A 14,438-nucleotide genomic window follows, 5' to 3' on the forward strand; every position below is an offset into this window, starting at 1 on the left:
TCAGCCACCAGTCCCACAAGAGTGAAACTACTTAAAAAAAAAAAAAAGTCCTAGTGTTCCCACTGCAAATGAATGCAGAGGGGCACCCAGGAACCATCCCCCCCAACCCCCGCAAGGCCAAGCTACTTCTCCGCTTAGACAGAAGGGTTTACTAGTGGTGGTGGTGGGGAGCTGTGAACTCCACCAGCTTTGCCTTGTCTTTGCGCTCCTCTTCCTCCCTCACCAAAATCTGAATTTAAAAATTTACCTGTCCTTAAAAAACAAAAACAAAACTTAAAAGCTCTACCTTCTTTCCTTTCTCAGTCTTTTTTTTTTAACGGGGGGGGGGGCGTTCAAAATGCCCCCCTCCCCCATTACCACCATCACCTTCCTTCCTTATCAGGCATCTAAGCTTGCTAAAGGGGGAGAGGTGGGGGTGTGTGTGAGCTTGTGTATGTATGTGTGAGTGTGTGTGTGTGTGTGTGTGTGTGTGTGTGTGTGTGTGGTTTTTTCCCTGTGCAAAAGCAGAGGCCATTGTTACGGAGAGTAGGGCGTACCAGTCTTATAGGGCAACCGCACTGTGGCGGCTTGGCCGTGCCGGAGCCTGGAGCTGGATTCTCGGCGAGCTGAGCCGCCCGAGCACCTTTCGATCTTCTATTTTTTTCCCGCTCCCCTACCCCCTCCCTCCTGCGCACCCCCGCTCCTAAGCCGAGTGAATTGAAGCGGACGCCGAGCGGCTCCTCCGGCCGGTCTGCCCCTCGGGCTCCCCAGCCGGGGTGGCTATTGGGGAGGGGGGCGACGCCGCTTTAAACAGTGGTCTTTTTTTCCTTTGCCTTCAAGGAGGGGAGATTTCTCGCCTGCCGCTCGCGCTGGGGCTCGATGTGAATATATATTATGTCTGCCTGTTCTCCCCTCGTCGGTGGCTAAGGTAAGCTGGACTGAAATAGGCTATCAGTTTGTGAATGGCGGAGAGTATGTCTCAATGATTTATGGCCCATATGACTCCAATCTCGGTTCAAGAAGAGTTCACAAGCTTTAAGCTTCCTTCCACGCAGCGACTCTCTCTCTCTCCCTCTCTCTCTCTCTCCCTCCCTCCCTCTCTCCCTCTCCCTCTCTCTTCCTGCTTCTTTCCTTTTCTCTTCTCTTTTCTTTCAGCAGCCAGATCTGGACTGAATTTTCGCCCGGCTGCTAAGAAGAGCCTAACCTTTTTTCTCTCTTCCTTTTTTGTTCTATTTCTCTTCTTTCTATGTGTTTTTTTTTTTTTTTAAGTCCTGGAAGGTGGCCTAGCCCCTCTCCCTGGTCTTCCCAGCTATTGTTACTCTCCCAAGCTTTTGGGGGCGGGGGTTGCTTGGAAAAGTGGGTTTCTTGGGGTGGCTCACCGCCCCTCTCCAGTGAGACCCTGGGGGGAAGCCGGGAGCCACCGTCTCCTTCCCTCCCTCTCTCTCTCCCTCTCTCTCTCCCGAGGAGCCAGATGGAGCCTGGATTTTTTCAACATGGAGGCAAGGGAAATAGATGTGTTTGGCTTGGTAGAACTGCACCCCACCCCCCTTTTCCTGGATCCCCAGGTTTCGGATCCCCTCGGCACCTCTCCTTCTTCTCACTGTCCCATCAGCCGGGCCTCTGTGTGCGCCCTCCGGCCGGCCGGGCCTGACAAAGTCCCCGTGTGGAGTTGCTAAGGCGCCTTTTAATTTAGTTACCTTCAGCGCCCAAACTTGCTGCCGCCCTAGGGCTGGTCCTCGGCCGGGTGTGCTTGGAACCTGCCGCTGCTAAATCGTTTCTGCGTCCTGAACGCTTCTCTTCTCCTTGGCCAACATAGCTTGTCGCCAGGCACCATGGCAGCAGCAGCCGAGACAGCCCGGCGGCGACAGCAGCAGCCAGGGACTAACTCCATCCACAAACCTTCCCGGCCCTTTCTGGCTGCCGGTGGAGCCTCCATTCTTTCCTATCACGTCTCTAGCTTCTTGCTTCCCACACTCGCCTGGCCTCGTTTCTGCAATGGTTTGCGAGTTCATTGCAGGGGGAGCGACAGGAATTTCGGCCCCAGGCGTCTAGTCAAATTATTGTTTTATTATAACTATCATCATCATCATCATCATTACTGCTGTAACAATCATTTAGACTAAATAAAGCCAGGGCCCAGCCAGCCAACCCCCTCCAACGTTTTTATTTCATTCTCTTATCTATTAATAACAAACTCAACTGATGCCTGTTAATTAATTCCCCCTTCAACCAGGGCTGCTCCGAAGCTAATTTTGGTTAAATCATCAGAGGCTAATGGTAATAATAATAAAGGGATTGGGTCAGCCTGGTCAATTGAACTCCAGTTCTCCTCCCTGGAAGGACCTCCTGCTTTGCAGACCCCTGTGTGTTTCCCAGAAACAAATTCTTCCCAGAAACCAATCGGAACTCAGAGTTACCCAGCTCCCTTTTGAGTATAAATCTGTGCCATTAAGAAGGGATTTATGTGTGGGAGGGATTTCCTTCACCTGGACTCCCTTTTTATTTTCCTATTTTTAGTTTTCTTTGGAGTTGACTAGCTGGGCTGAATGAGATTTAACTAGTCCAAACTCATATGTCAGAAGAGAGGGTCAATCTAAAGATTCTATGAAAAGTGATGGTGAGGAGTTGAGAAGACAGATTTGGTGAGCTTGGGGGGATGTAGTCAGAAGTTTCGGAAGAAATACACAAAATCCTGTGACAGCTTGAACCTTTATTTTTCCAGCACACTTTTAAAAGCCTGCATTAAAGTTTTTTTTTTTTTTTGCCTCAAAGAACTTCAGTAAACAGGGGCACCCAGTTTCCAGCCCAGATAATATTGCTTAGATTGCTTTGTTTACTTTCTTTTTTCTTAGGGGAAAAAAATTCTGTTTTAGAAAGACTTTCCCATCTCTTTGTAGAAAAGTCCAGCAGTTACCCAGTTTCTTTCTTCTTTTCTTCTTTTGGAAAAATCAAAGGAAGCAGACTGTCAAGGAAAGGGTGGGTAAAAAAAATTATGCCTGATGAAAAAAAACAGAGTGGGGGAAGACCTAGCCAAATGGTCACAGCACCAACCAGTCCCACCAAAGAAACAATCCTGTTCCATTTGGGGGCCCCATGGGGGCCGCTGGCTGTGGGATCCCAGACTTGGTTAGCAAACACTCAGACTGGAGGTGGTGGTACCTGCAGCAAAGGCCATGGAGGCGGCTCAGTTCCACTGGCTCTGGAGGTTAAAAATCTTCAGGAAATTTTGGGTCAGGGTGCTGCTTCTTGAGATGGGAGGGTAAGGAGAGGCTCCCTCACACCAGAAGGTTCCCTGCTCAACTTGCTTCTTCCTGCTGCCTCTACCAGCGATCCTCAGCCTCAGTTTTTTTCTCCAGGTTAGACTCTGCTTGGATGAAAGGGACCTAGATGGGGGCAAAAGCAGGAGGCCTCTCAGCTCAGAGGAGGGTGTTGATGATGCTTTTATTTTGGAGTCCCCCCCCCCCTTGAGCCACCCTATCCCAGAGTTGGGGGGCGGGTGTAGGGAGAGAGAAGAAAGGTCAGGGGCTAGTAGGCAGGCAGGAGAGAAGCCATGGCCCTTGCCATAGTAAGATTCTATATCCAGAGAGTTCCCAAAGGAGTGGAGTCCTTATTTTTTTTAAGTGAAGATGAAAACTGGTGGGCTTTTTCTTTTAAAATTAAAGCACTGATATAAGAAAAATCCATTTCAGGCCAAACAAGCGGCCTCAGCATCTGCTGTGAAGATGTTGGGTGGGGGAGAAGAAAAACCCTATTGATGTCAGTTCCCTTTTCAGTTCCTAAGATGGATTCGAGCCCCAGTCCTCTTCTCCCCGTGTCTCTTCTCTCACCCCGCAGGTCAACCGCTACGAACAGATCCCGGGAGGAGGGGGGCAGAAAGGGGGGGGGTCCGGCGTGCCACGTGACCCCAAGGGGTGCCAATGTCCGGTCGTGAGGGTATCTGGCCCTTGCAAGTTGCCACCCACCACCAGGGCCTCACCCAGCGATGCAGAAAGCCACCTACTACGACAACACCGCCGCAGCACTCTTCGGAGGCTACCCCTCATACCCTGGCAGCAATGGCTTCGGCTACGACGGTCCCCCTCAGCCCCCCCTTCCAGGCCGCCACGCACCTGGAAAGTGACTACCAGCGCTCAGCGTGCTCGCTGCAGTCCCTGGGCAACGTCGCCCCAAACGCCAAGGGCAAGGAACTCAACGGCAGCTGCATGAGGCCGGGCCTGGCCTCGGAGCCCCTGCCGGCCCCGCCCGGCTCGCCCCCGCCCAGCGCCGCACCTACCAGTACCACTAGCAACAGCAGTAACGGGGGCGGTCCCAGCAAAAGCGGCCCCCCCAAGTGCGGTGCCGGCTCCAACTCCACCCTCACCAAACAGATATTCCCCTGGATGAAAGAGTCGAGGCAAACGTCCAAGCTGAAAAACAGCTCCCCTGGCACAGGTACCGGCTCTCTGGCTTCGTCGTCGTCAGCTTTTGTCCCGGCCAGGAATGTCACTGTTATTCTAGCACCCAGCCCCTAGGCGCCCAGGCGGCGGCGGCAGCTACGGCGCATTTCCCATACCCTCCCCCCTCACCTGGCGACCCCTGACCCCGCCAGCACCCTCTCCCTCCTGCCCTCCTCCACCTGAACTTCTGAGAGGTCCAGAAGGCCAGGTGCTCGGCCTCAGCCCTTTGCAAGGCCGCAGAGTCACGAGACGCTGCCAGTAGATGCAGAGTCGTCAACGATTGATTGTTATTAAGTATTACTACTGTGGGTATTAATCACAATCGCTCGGGCGGCCCGCGGTCTTGGCCTCCAGGCATGGCAACCTCTTTGCCACCCCCCCGCCCCCGCTCCATTTCCGTGCCCTGCCCAGAATGTCCAGACTCGCCCAGGAGCTCTCCTCAAGCACCTGTCTGGGCCACAGGACGGGGCGCAGTGGAGGGCGGAGGAGTGTCTTCTACACCTGGAACTAGGGATAAAAAGGGGGAGAAAGCGTGTGCGAGAAAATCCAGCCCTAAATAAATGGCCATGCGGCTCTGTCTGCGTGACATGATCAAATTTTCATAAGCTGGGGCAGTGAGAGGAGAACAGGTCTCTTAATAAATGCCACTATTATAGAGTGTCCGCTAATGCGGCGGGTGGGGGCGGGGGGCGGTGGAGAGGAGGAGGCGGGGACGCGAAGGGGAGGGCGGCGGGGCCTCCGAGTCCAGGCCTGGATTTATTAAGAAACGATGCATTCAATTTCGGCGTGTTCAGTAATTATCTTTTATTTCATTTTCTCCCCTTCCCACCCCTCCCCCTCGGGTCCAGCGGAGGGCTGCGGCAGCGGCGGCGGAGGAGGCGGCGGCAGTGGCAGCAGTGGGGGCGGCGGCGGGGGAGGGGACAAGAGCCCCCCGGGGTCTGCGGCCTCCAAGCGGGCGCGGACGGCGTACACGAGCGCGCAGCTGGTGGAGCTGGAGAAGGAGTTCCACTTCAACCGCTACCTATGCCGGCCGCGCCGCGTGGAGATGGCCAACCTGCTGAACCTCAGCGAGCGGCAGATCAAGATCTGGTTCCAGAACCGGCGCATGAAATACAAGAAGGACCAGAAGGCCAAGGGCCTGGCCTCGTCTTCGGGGGGCCCCTCTCCCGCCGGCAGCCCCTCGCAGCCCATGCAGTCCACGGCTGGCTTCATGAACGCCTTGCATTCCATGACCCCCAGCTATGAGAGCCCGTCCCCGCCCGCCTTCGGCAAAGCCCACCAGAATGCCTATGCGCTGCCCTCCAACTACCAGCCCCCCCTCAAAGGCTGCGGCGCCCCGCAGAAGTATCCCCAGACCCCGGCGCCCGATTACGAGCCTCACGTCCTTCAAACCAACGGGGGCGCCTACGGGACGCCCACCATGCAGGGCAGCCCCGTGTACGTGGGCGGGGGCGGCTACGCGGATCCGTTGCCGCCCCCTGCCGGCCCCTCCCTCTACGGCCTCAACCACCTTTCCCACCACCCCTCGGGGAACCTGGACTACAACGGGGCGCCCCCTATGGCCCCCAGCCAGCACCACGGACCCTGCGACCCCCACCCCACCTACACAGACCTCTCCTCTCACCATGCGCCTCCTCCTCAGGGTAGAATCCAAGAAGCGCCCAAGTTAACACACCTGTGATGGGAGAGGGAGGGCTGAGGAGCAGGTCTTGGGGTGGAGAAGACCCAGGAGGGACGGGGGCTGTGGAGTTGGGTGCAGTCGGGAGGTCTGAAAGAGGAGGCAGGGAGATGGCAGCCAGGCTTCCTGGGAAGAAAGGGCCTGGAGGTCCTTCCCCTCCCCCTGGCCTGAGAGGTTGCTTTTTAAGTCCTGCAGCTCTTGTTTAGTCTGCCTGCCAACCCATTGGAAAGGAATCTACAGCAGATTGGAGATGACCCCATCAACCCTAGGCCTCCAGCAATATCCAGTTGGAATTCCACCTTAGGGAGTCGGGTAGAGGAAGAGGAGATAGGGAAACAGGCAAAGAAGCACATTTTAAAAAACAGACAAGATGGCTAGGCCATCACCAGCCAACCAACCAACTTACCTTTCATGTGGTTAATTCCCCCAAATCTTGATTTTTCTTTCCTGGCAATTCTCCTTTAAAAAAAAAAATTCAAATACATTTCAAAACCAAGGGCACAAAGCATGTCCCCCTCCCACTTTCCTGAATCCTCAGATTTCTTCCCATGATAGGAGAAGGTTGATTGGGCACTCCATTTCTAGTCCCATATTTTTCTGCTCTAGGACATTAATATCTATACCCCACCCCTATCAATTACACTCTTCAGAGGGCTCAGGGATGGTGAGAGATCCTGAAAGAGCTGTCTATATTATAAATATATATATATTTTTTTTCTTTTATGGCAAAGCTGGGAGGTGAGGGCAGGCAAGTTGTCAGGACTAAAGGTCTGCCCATTCCGCTGTCTCCCATCTCAGCTCCAGGTCCATCCCCCTCTCTTCACAGAAAGCAGTTGGTGACAGCGAGGTTCTACACTTTTCTTTTCTTCTGTTGCTCTCTTGACTTAACGTGAAAACAGGGTATATTTTGACAAACTGTCCCAGGCGGGGGCTGCAGCTGGGCCTGTGTGCCTTGCTCAACCCTGGACAGGACACTTTTGTTGCACTTAGAGTTTACATTTTAATGGATATAAAAACAACTGTGAGAGATGCCTGGGCCTGCAGGAGTCCAGCATTGCTCAAAAAACGTGTGTTCTAGTGAACATTTTCATATATATTTATTGGTTATAGCTTGTTAAAATGTTTTCTTTTTTTTTGTATTATTTATCCCCCTACTTTATGTATTTATATGAGGGAAAAAGGAAAAAATTGTACTTTTTTTTTTTGTTATTTACTTGTTATAAAGGACGTTGTGTTCCCTGTCATGTAAAACCAGCTATTTTAGTTATTGTACTCTAGAAAAAAGCTATAGATTTATGTTAAACTTGTACTTATGAACAATTGTAATTAGTTCTAAAAGGCATGAACTCAGCTCCTAATTGTCACTGTATAGTCCTGAATTTGTAGAATTAGAGTTAATTCCCTCTTGGAACTTTCTTTGTTCTTCTGTAGTTACTTTTTTTCCTTACTTAAAAGGGTTGTCTGTCATATAATTCTTGAATAAACTTTCTGTTATCAATTTTATCTTGTCTTGGTGGTCCAATGTAGATAGCAGAGCAGCAGGCTGCTGACTGCCAGATTTCCCCAAGGGAAGAAGAATGGTGAAGACCCTGTCCTGGCCTTTTTATGCTCCCCTGCTCAGGGCCCTACCTCCCCCATCTGTGTCTCAGGTTTATTTGGTTTTTCTCACACAAGCTTGGAACATTCTGCCAACTTCTTAAGATTTAAGTAACAAGTTTGGGGCAAAGGGAGACTAGGGGACTCTGTCTAGGTCTTTTCTGTTTGTCTTTTTCCCCTCTCAGTTTTTCCTCATTGACTGACCTTTTGTCTTTTTGCTTCTTTGGCCACAGCCTCCTCGCTGCCCCGCCCCCCCCCCCCCAACCCATCAACAACAACAGAAATCTGGCCCATTACTGCTTCTCCAACCTAAACTTCACAGTTCTCTTCCGGAGCTACAAAGAAGTCGTCACGTGACCCGAAGCCCAACCACCATTGGGTCTAAAATGAAAACAAAGGAAAATGATTAATCTTAAAAAAAAAAATTCTGAGGCCTAGACTTCTCAGGTCAAACCTTAAAACTAAAGTGAAATTAAATCACTAAATAAAACTCAGGGCAGAGGGAGAGGAGGCCTGTTTGATTTCCCCTGCCAGGGTAAGGGAGAGGAGGAGGGTGGGAGAAGCTATGGATCCAAGCATACATAAAACGGTCCCCAGGCTAATGTGCCGCTCTGTTTCCACGATCCTTGGGAAAACTTCATTTCTTAGTCGTGGTTCCATAAAAGTTTTATCACATTGGAGCGAGGATAGAGAGGGTCTGTCAAAGATGAAATGTCACCACCGCGTCGCTGAAGCCGATAAGAGCTAGGAGACAGGGAAGCTGAAATATGGAGCTAATTCGTTGAAAGAGAAGCGATGGCTGCTTGCTGAAGAGTTGCATAATTCTAATTGTAAGCGATGCTCTCGCATTGCTTAATTAGGAGCATATATTTGGAGGTAGAGATGGTGGGGGGGTGGGGGGCGTGTCGGTGAGAATCATTCCAGGCCCTCAGCCTTAAAGCCAGGGCTGATTTTCATTTTTATGTTGTATCCTGGCAGTCCAAGGTTAGTAATTATAGTCTTTATGCAACAATAAATAACAATAAAAAAGCAACCTGAATTCTTCACCCCACCCCCCACACCACCACCAAGTAGGATTTTAACTGGACTAGGCTCATCCAAGCAGCAAGCAATTTAGCATTGGGTCAGGCTATAATTTAAAGGCATAAGAGCATGCAAAGTTTGATTGGGATCAAATAACGCTCAAGGGTTTTTCTTTCTTTCTTTCTCTCTTCCTCTTCCCTGAATAACATTTTCTGAATGATGTAACTAGATGAAGCGCCATGTTTGGCTCTAGATGTAGAGTGGACTGATTATTTATCTAGCAGGAGAGAGGCAGGCCAAGTCAGAAAGTTTAACTTGAGTTTGAAAAACAGAGCTTTGGCTTGAAACTGGAATTGCAAACAAGAAAAATCAGGGCCACCTTGGCTTGGTGTCCCCCTCCCTTCTCTCTTAGAGATTTCAGCCCCTAGCTAAGCAGCCAAAGTCGAGTGGAAAATATCTGTACAGTAGGATTCACAGCACAACAAGGGGGCGGGGAAGCGGCGACTCTGGGAAGGAAGGTTCTCTTGGCCCCTTTTAACACCCAAGTTTTCTGCTGTTCTCTAATCTGGCCGTAAAATCTGTCAGCAGGGTTAGAGAGAGCCGTATTTCCTGCAGGGACAGCCGGAGTTGTTGCGGAGAGAATCGCTCAACCCTGCAGCCAGCTGGAGAGGCTGTGAAAAAACTTCCAGGGCTTCTTAAGGGGGTGGCCGGAGGGAGACCCCTCTTAGGCCTCCCTGCACAACCTGCAGACGACTACTCTTCTGTGCCTCCTCCCCCACTTCCACCCCCGTCCTCACCTCCAAGTGGCAAAAATTACTTTCTTTGGAGCCGAGCTGGACACAACCGTCTCTGGCTAGTTTGCCCCGTTTTTCAGAGCAGCTCCCTTGGATCTGAGCCCTCCAGAGCCTGCCGCCCCTTGTCCCTGCAGCCCCCACGTCCAGCTCCCCCTTTTTCCTCCTGGCTCTCCTCCACCCCCACCCTTCTCCTCAGATTTCTCCGTCCTTTTTAAACACTCACCTCCCCCCCGCCCCCACACGGATGAATACTTACCACCACCCACGCGGCTGTTAGACACTGACAGAAAGTTTCTAGTTCCAGCTCCCGGCCGAGTAGTTGCCATTTCTCTGCTAACCAGCCTTCTCCTCCTTGCTCCGCGGCAGCGAGCGAGGAGGGGGAGGGGAGGCCGGAGCCGTGGGAGTTCTCCAGAAAAACTTTCCACCCAACCCGGCGCCTTTCCTCTGTCCCCATTTCCCATCTGTTTCCCTGCTCTCCCAGAATCACCTTTCTCTTTCGCTAACACCCCCTACCTCCAGGCCTTTTAAAGGGATGGGGAATTTCGGCTGTTCCCTCTGCTTTCCCAAAGAAACAAATTCTTTGATGCCATCGGAGGGAGCTGTCAGGGGGCTAAGATTGATCGCCTCATCTCCTCTCGGTCCCTCTGACCCACTTATTTAAAAATCTTACCCCAGATCGACTTTTCATTTTCTGCTTTGAGATCTAGTTTTCCAACGATTGCTTGGGGCCCTGAGTCTTGTACCCAGTCAGTCCCTCCAGTAAATTACAGCACTCCCTAAAGTTCATACTATCTTGAACTTCTGAAAAGAAATAAAAACAACAATTTCCCCAGGGGCTAGAAATGAGATATCATCTCTGATCATTATTTTTGCACCCCCTCCATGTTCAGAGAATTCTATCTTGTTGGGGATATTTATACATACATACAATGACGAAAATGGCAAGGGCATTCCTGTGGGGGGGAGTACCCCCTTCCAATACATTGACCTGAGGTTTGAGAGTTCTTTAAGTCAAACTGGGGGCTACCTTGGTCCTGTTCCTGGATATAGATGCAGATACAGGCTTGAGGCTTGAGAGGGTGCATGTGCATCTTAGACCCTGTCTGCTGGGGTGTCATTGAGGAGCAGATGCCTCCAGGTGAGGAGGCAGGTAGACATAGGGGCAGGGGCAGTGCTGCAAATGCTGGGCAGAGAAGACTTCACAGCTCCACAGGCCAGGGGCCCAAAAGGGCTCCTCACTGTCTATCTCACTCCTCTGTGTCAGCCTAGGAGTGCTTGTCGATTTTCTAAGATTTATCTGTTGCTTTTAGGGGGTGGGTTGGGGATAGTGATGCTGATGATTGTAAATCTCTTCTCTTCCTTATTGCACTGTAACACAGGCCTTTCCCAAAGGGGAAGACTTCTTTCTACTACCTCTTCCTCCCATACTGAGATCCTCGCTCAGCTTTCTTTTTTTTCCGGGGTGGGGGCAGGGAATGCTGCTGGCCTTGTAAAGAAAGCTTTACTGTATTAAAAATATTTGAAAAAGAGAAAGACTTCTCCCTTAGGTTCTCTTGTTTCCTGGGTTCCAGAACCTCCCCTCCTCTGAAGGGGATGAAGAAAAGGTTCCTTTAGCTGTTCTGGAGAAAGCGGGGCATGGGGAGCAGGTATGTAGGACTGGGGGGCTCATGGTGTCCAGGTCATGGTCCTCTAGAGTTTTTGAATCAATTAAAGCAAATAATGCTCTGTTTTCTACCAGGCCCAGACGAGTGATTGGCCAAGGCGGGTCCCGTGACCATGAATTCCCTGCAATTTCGCCGGAGTCCTGGGTTTAATAGAGAGAGTCCCCATACGCTTGTATTTATCAGCAATATACAATTATAAAGGCCCAAAATTTAAAAAAACAAAAAAGAGAGAGAGAGAACAAAATCTTCCCCTCCCAAAATCGCTGCATCACACAAACCTGGGGGGGGCAGGAGGGGGGGTCCCTTCCGATCCTCCCTCCTGACGCCCCCCCAGCAGGCCCCCTCCCCCACCATTGAAAGCCATGAATTTTGAATTTGAGAGGGAGATTGGGTTTATAAACAGCCAGCCATCGCTCGCCGAGTGTCTGACTTCCTTCCCCGCTGTCTTGGAGACATTTCAAACTTCATCAATCAAGGAGTCGACATTAATTCCTCCTCCTCCTCCTCTCGAGCAAACCTTCCCCAGCCTCCAGCCCGGCGCCTCCACCCTTCAGAGACCCGGGAGCCAAAAGCGAGCCGAAGATGGGCCCGCTCTGCCGCCGCTGCCGCCGCTCCCCGCCGCCCCCTGGCCCCCGAGTTCCCCTGGATGAAAGAGAAGAAATCCGCCAAGAAACCCAGCCAATCCGCCGCGTCTCCCCCGGCCGCCTCCTCCGTCCTGGCCTCCGGGGTCGGATCGCCGGCAGGTCGGTAAGCGTGATAGGGGTTGGGTGAGGGGCAGCTAGAAAAAAAGGGGGAGAAAGAGCGATGGGGGAGGTAGAAAAAGGTGTCGAGCCTGTTGGGGTTTCTTGCCCCCGTCGATTCCAGGGACGAGAAAGCAGAAAAGATCGTTTTGGTTCAGGCCTGGCCGCTGCCAGCATTTTGGTTTTTTCCCTTTCCCTACAGCAGATTTTGGAAGCCGATTGGGGAAGAGCATCTTTTTCTGCTAGGAGAAAAGGATTCGATTGAGGTTTCACATTTAGCTGTGTGGAGGAGTATTGTTGGATGGGGTCGAATCTGGAGGCAGGAAAAGATTCTATCCCATCTAATCTAGCTCTAGGAGAAGAGGGGGAATTTGAGAGCTGGGGGCTAGGGAGAAGAGGTGAGGAACAATCTTTCTTTATGAATCCTCTCCCCAGGCTGAGTTGGAAAGTGCTGAAATGAGGGATCCACTCGGAGGACCTGGGAGGGGCTCTGAGGTTCTGGGGGCGAAGGGGAGCCGCTCCGTAACCCCTGCATGGTCCGTGGGCGGCTCTCTGAATGCTGCGCGCTGACTCTGGCCGGGTCTGGCGGAGAGAGAGAGGGACGAGAAAGAAGGCAAGAGCCGTGGGAGCGAGCCGCTTTGGTAGGCGGGCAGGTTGGGGGTGCCGCTGACATTGTTTTGGGAGGATGGGATAGTCTTTTATTTCAGCCGAGTTGAGGTTGGGCTGAGGACACGGCCCGCGTTGACGCCCAGCCCGCTTTCCCCGCAGATGGGCCGGGACTGCCGGAGGCCGCCGGCGGCGGGGCGCGCAGGCTGCGCACCGCTTACACCAATACGCAGCTGCTGGAGCTGGAGAAGGAATTCCACTTTAACAAGTACCTGTGCCGGCCGCGCCGCGTGGAGATCGCGGCCTTGTTGGACCTCACCGAGAGGCAGGTTAAAGTGTGGTTCCAGAACCGGCGCATGAAGCACAAGCGGCAGACGCAGCACCGAGAGCCGCCCGACGGGGAGCCAGCCTGCCCGGGCGCGCTGCGGAACACCGGCGAGCCAGCCGAAGAGCCTGTGGCTAGCCCGGGCCGCCCCTCCGTATTGCAGGCCTCGCGAGCAGCCTGTTGTCTCACGCCCGAGGTCGCGCAAGGGCCTCCGGGCGTCTCAGGCCCCCGGGCTTTGGCCGCTCGCGTGGAGGGCGCAGACGCGCGGAGCCCGGGCGGCGCGCTGCGCGGGGCCGGCGGACGGGAGCCGGAGCCGTTGCCAGAAGACGCCTTCTCAGAGCGGCAGGATTCGCCTTTCTTGCCGGACCTCAGCTTCTTCGCGGCCGATTCCTGTCTCCAGCTGTCCGGAGGCCTCTCCCCTAGTCTCCAGGGCTCTCTGGACAGCCCGGTTCCCTTTTCCGAGGAAGAGCTGGACTTCTTCACCAGCACGCTGTGTGCCATCGACCTGCAGTTCCCTTAATAACCCGCTTCCTTCTCTCGACCCCCGGCCCCCCTCAGCAGCCTGCGGGGAAACCCAAGGACCCCCCTCCCCAAGTTGTATGGACTTCTTTATGTGTTTTGCTAAAATTCAGGTATTATTGAATTAGCGTTTAATCCACCTCCTTTCTTCTCTAAAATATTGGACACACGGGCGTCTTTTACAAATTACACATAAAAAAATCCGTTTGGTAGAGTCCTTCCAACGAAATCTCAGGAATAATTAAACTCTGGGGAGCGGGGGTGTGCTTTCTTAAGAACTAGAGGAACCTATTTTCCTCTCTCTCTCTTTTTTTTTTTTAAGTTTTAGGCCGTAGATTATTTATTAAAATTCTTTACTAATAGGAAAAGGGGAAAGTATTTATTGTACATTATTTTCATAGATTAAATAAATGTCTTTATAATACGGAAACGAGATAATGTTTGTGTTGGGACCCAGTCCCTTTCCTCCCCGCACCCACTAGGCCAGGCCGCCCTCTCTCTCTCTGTTTCTGGCTCTGCCCTGGGCCGGGTAAGTCCGGGTGGTACAAAAGGGGCCCCTTGGAGGAAGAGGGTGTGCTGCCAACTGAAGTGAGAGCAAAAAGAGATCTCAGGCACCGGCTTCAGAGTTGTGATGGGAGGCGTAGAGGTTCAGCTAGATTGGGAGGGTCCCTAGGGCTTCCTAGGCTTCTCGCCTCAGTGCCCCAAGTGGAATGGAGGGGTTTTTTCCAGGACGCAGGACGCCTGGGGAACTCGAGGTCTGGGGTCATGCGCAGGGCCAAGGAGTGGAGTAGGGTCGGGAGTTTTCTTGAGAAGCAGGGTCCCGTACCCAGGGATGGTCACTGGCCTCCCAAGTGGACAAGAAAGGAGGCCGTGTGGAAAATGTAGCGGGAGCGGGCACTAATGCTCTTCGGGTCCCTCGGTCACCCTAAGGCTCCTGGGGTTGGGAGGAGCGTCCGAGGAGCTGCGGGGCGACAAGCTCCGGGAGGCCCGGGCAGCGTTGGGAGGCGCTTGGCTTGTATAAAGCGAAGGAGGAGCGAGAAGAGCGGGAGAGAGACAGGGAAGCCAGGAAGATGCTCAA

General features: G+C 52.7%; 2 protein-coding genes and 1 long non-coding RNA gene across 3 annotated transcripts in view; 2 read left to right on the forward strand and 1 right to left on the reverse strand.

Annotated features, from left to right (window-relative positions):
• HOXB3 (homeobox B3) overlaps window positions 1-6,412 on the forward strand; it is a 25,359-nt gene extending 18,947 nt beyond the window's left edge. Inside the window, 4 exon segments of the mRNA XM_070389734.1 lie at window positions 820-907; window positions 3,814-4,063; window positions 4,065-4,410; window positions 5,264-6,412. Coding sequence (XP_070245835.1) covers window positions 3,962-4,063; window positions 4,065-4,410; window positions 5,264-6,096 — 1,281 coding nt within the window. The 5' untranslated portion in view covers window positions 820-907; window positions 3,814-3,961 and the 3' untranslated portion in view covers window positions 6,097-6,412.
• LOC138992107 (uncharacterized) lies at window positions 5,361-11,234 on the reverse strand. Its single transcript, XR_011467984.1, has 5 exons — window positions 9,763-11,234; window positions 7,999-8,070; window positions 6,500-6,552; window positions 6,040-6,090; window positions 5,361-5,501 (listed from the first exon to the last, which is right to left on the reverse strand). It is a non-coding gene; the product is annotated as an uncharacterized lncRNA (long non-coding RNA).
• Window positions 11,235-11,356: 122 nt separating this feature from the next.
• On the forward strand, window positions 11,357-13,790 carry HOXB2 (homeobox B2). The gene is given in 3 exon segments (XM_005890364.2): window positions 11,357-11,794; window positions 11,797-11,913; window positions 12,679-13,790. Coding segments are annotated over 3 exon segments (1,062 nt in total). The 5' UTR covers window positions 11,357-11,532; the 3' UTR covers window positions 13,362-13,790.
• Window positions 13,791-14,438: the final 648 nt, after the last annotated feature.

The sequence above is a fragment of the Bos mutus genome, chromosome 19, assembly GCF_027580195.1.
Source record: "Bos mutus isolate GX-2022 chromosome 19, NWIPB_WYAK_1.1, whole genome shotgun sequence".
Lineage (NCBI taxonomy): Eukaryota > Metazoa > Chordata > Mammalia > Artiodactyla > Bovidae > Bos > Bos mutus.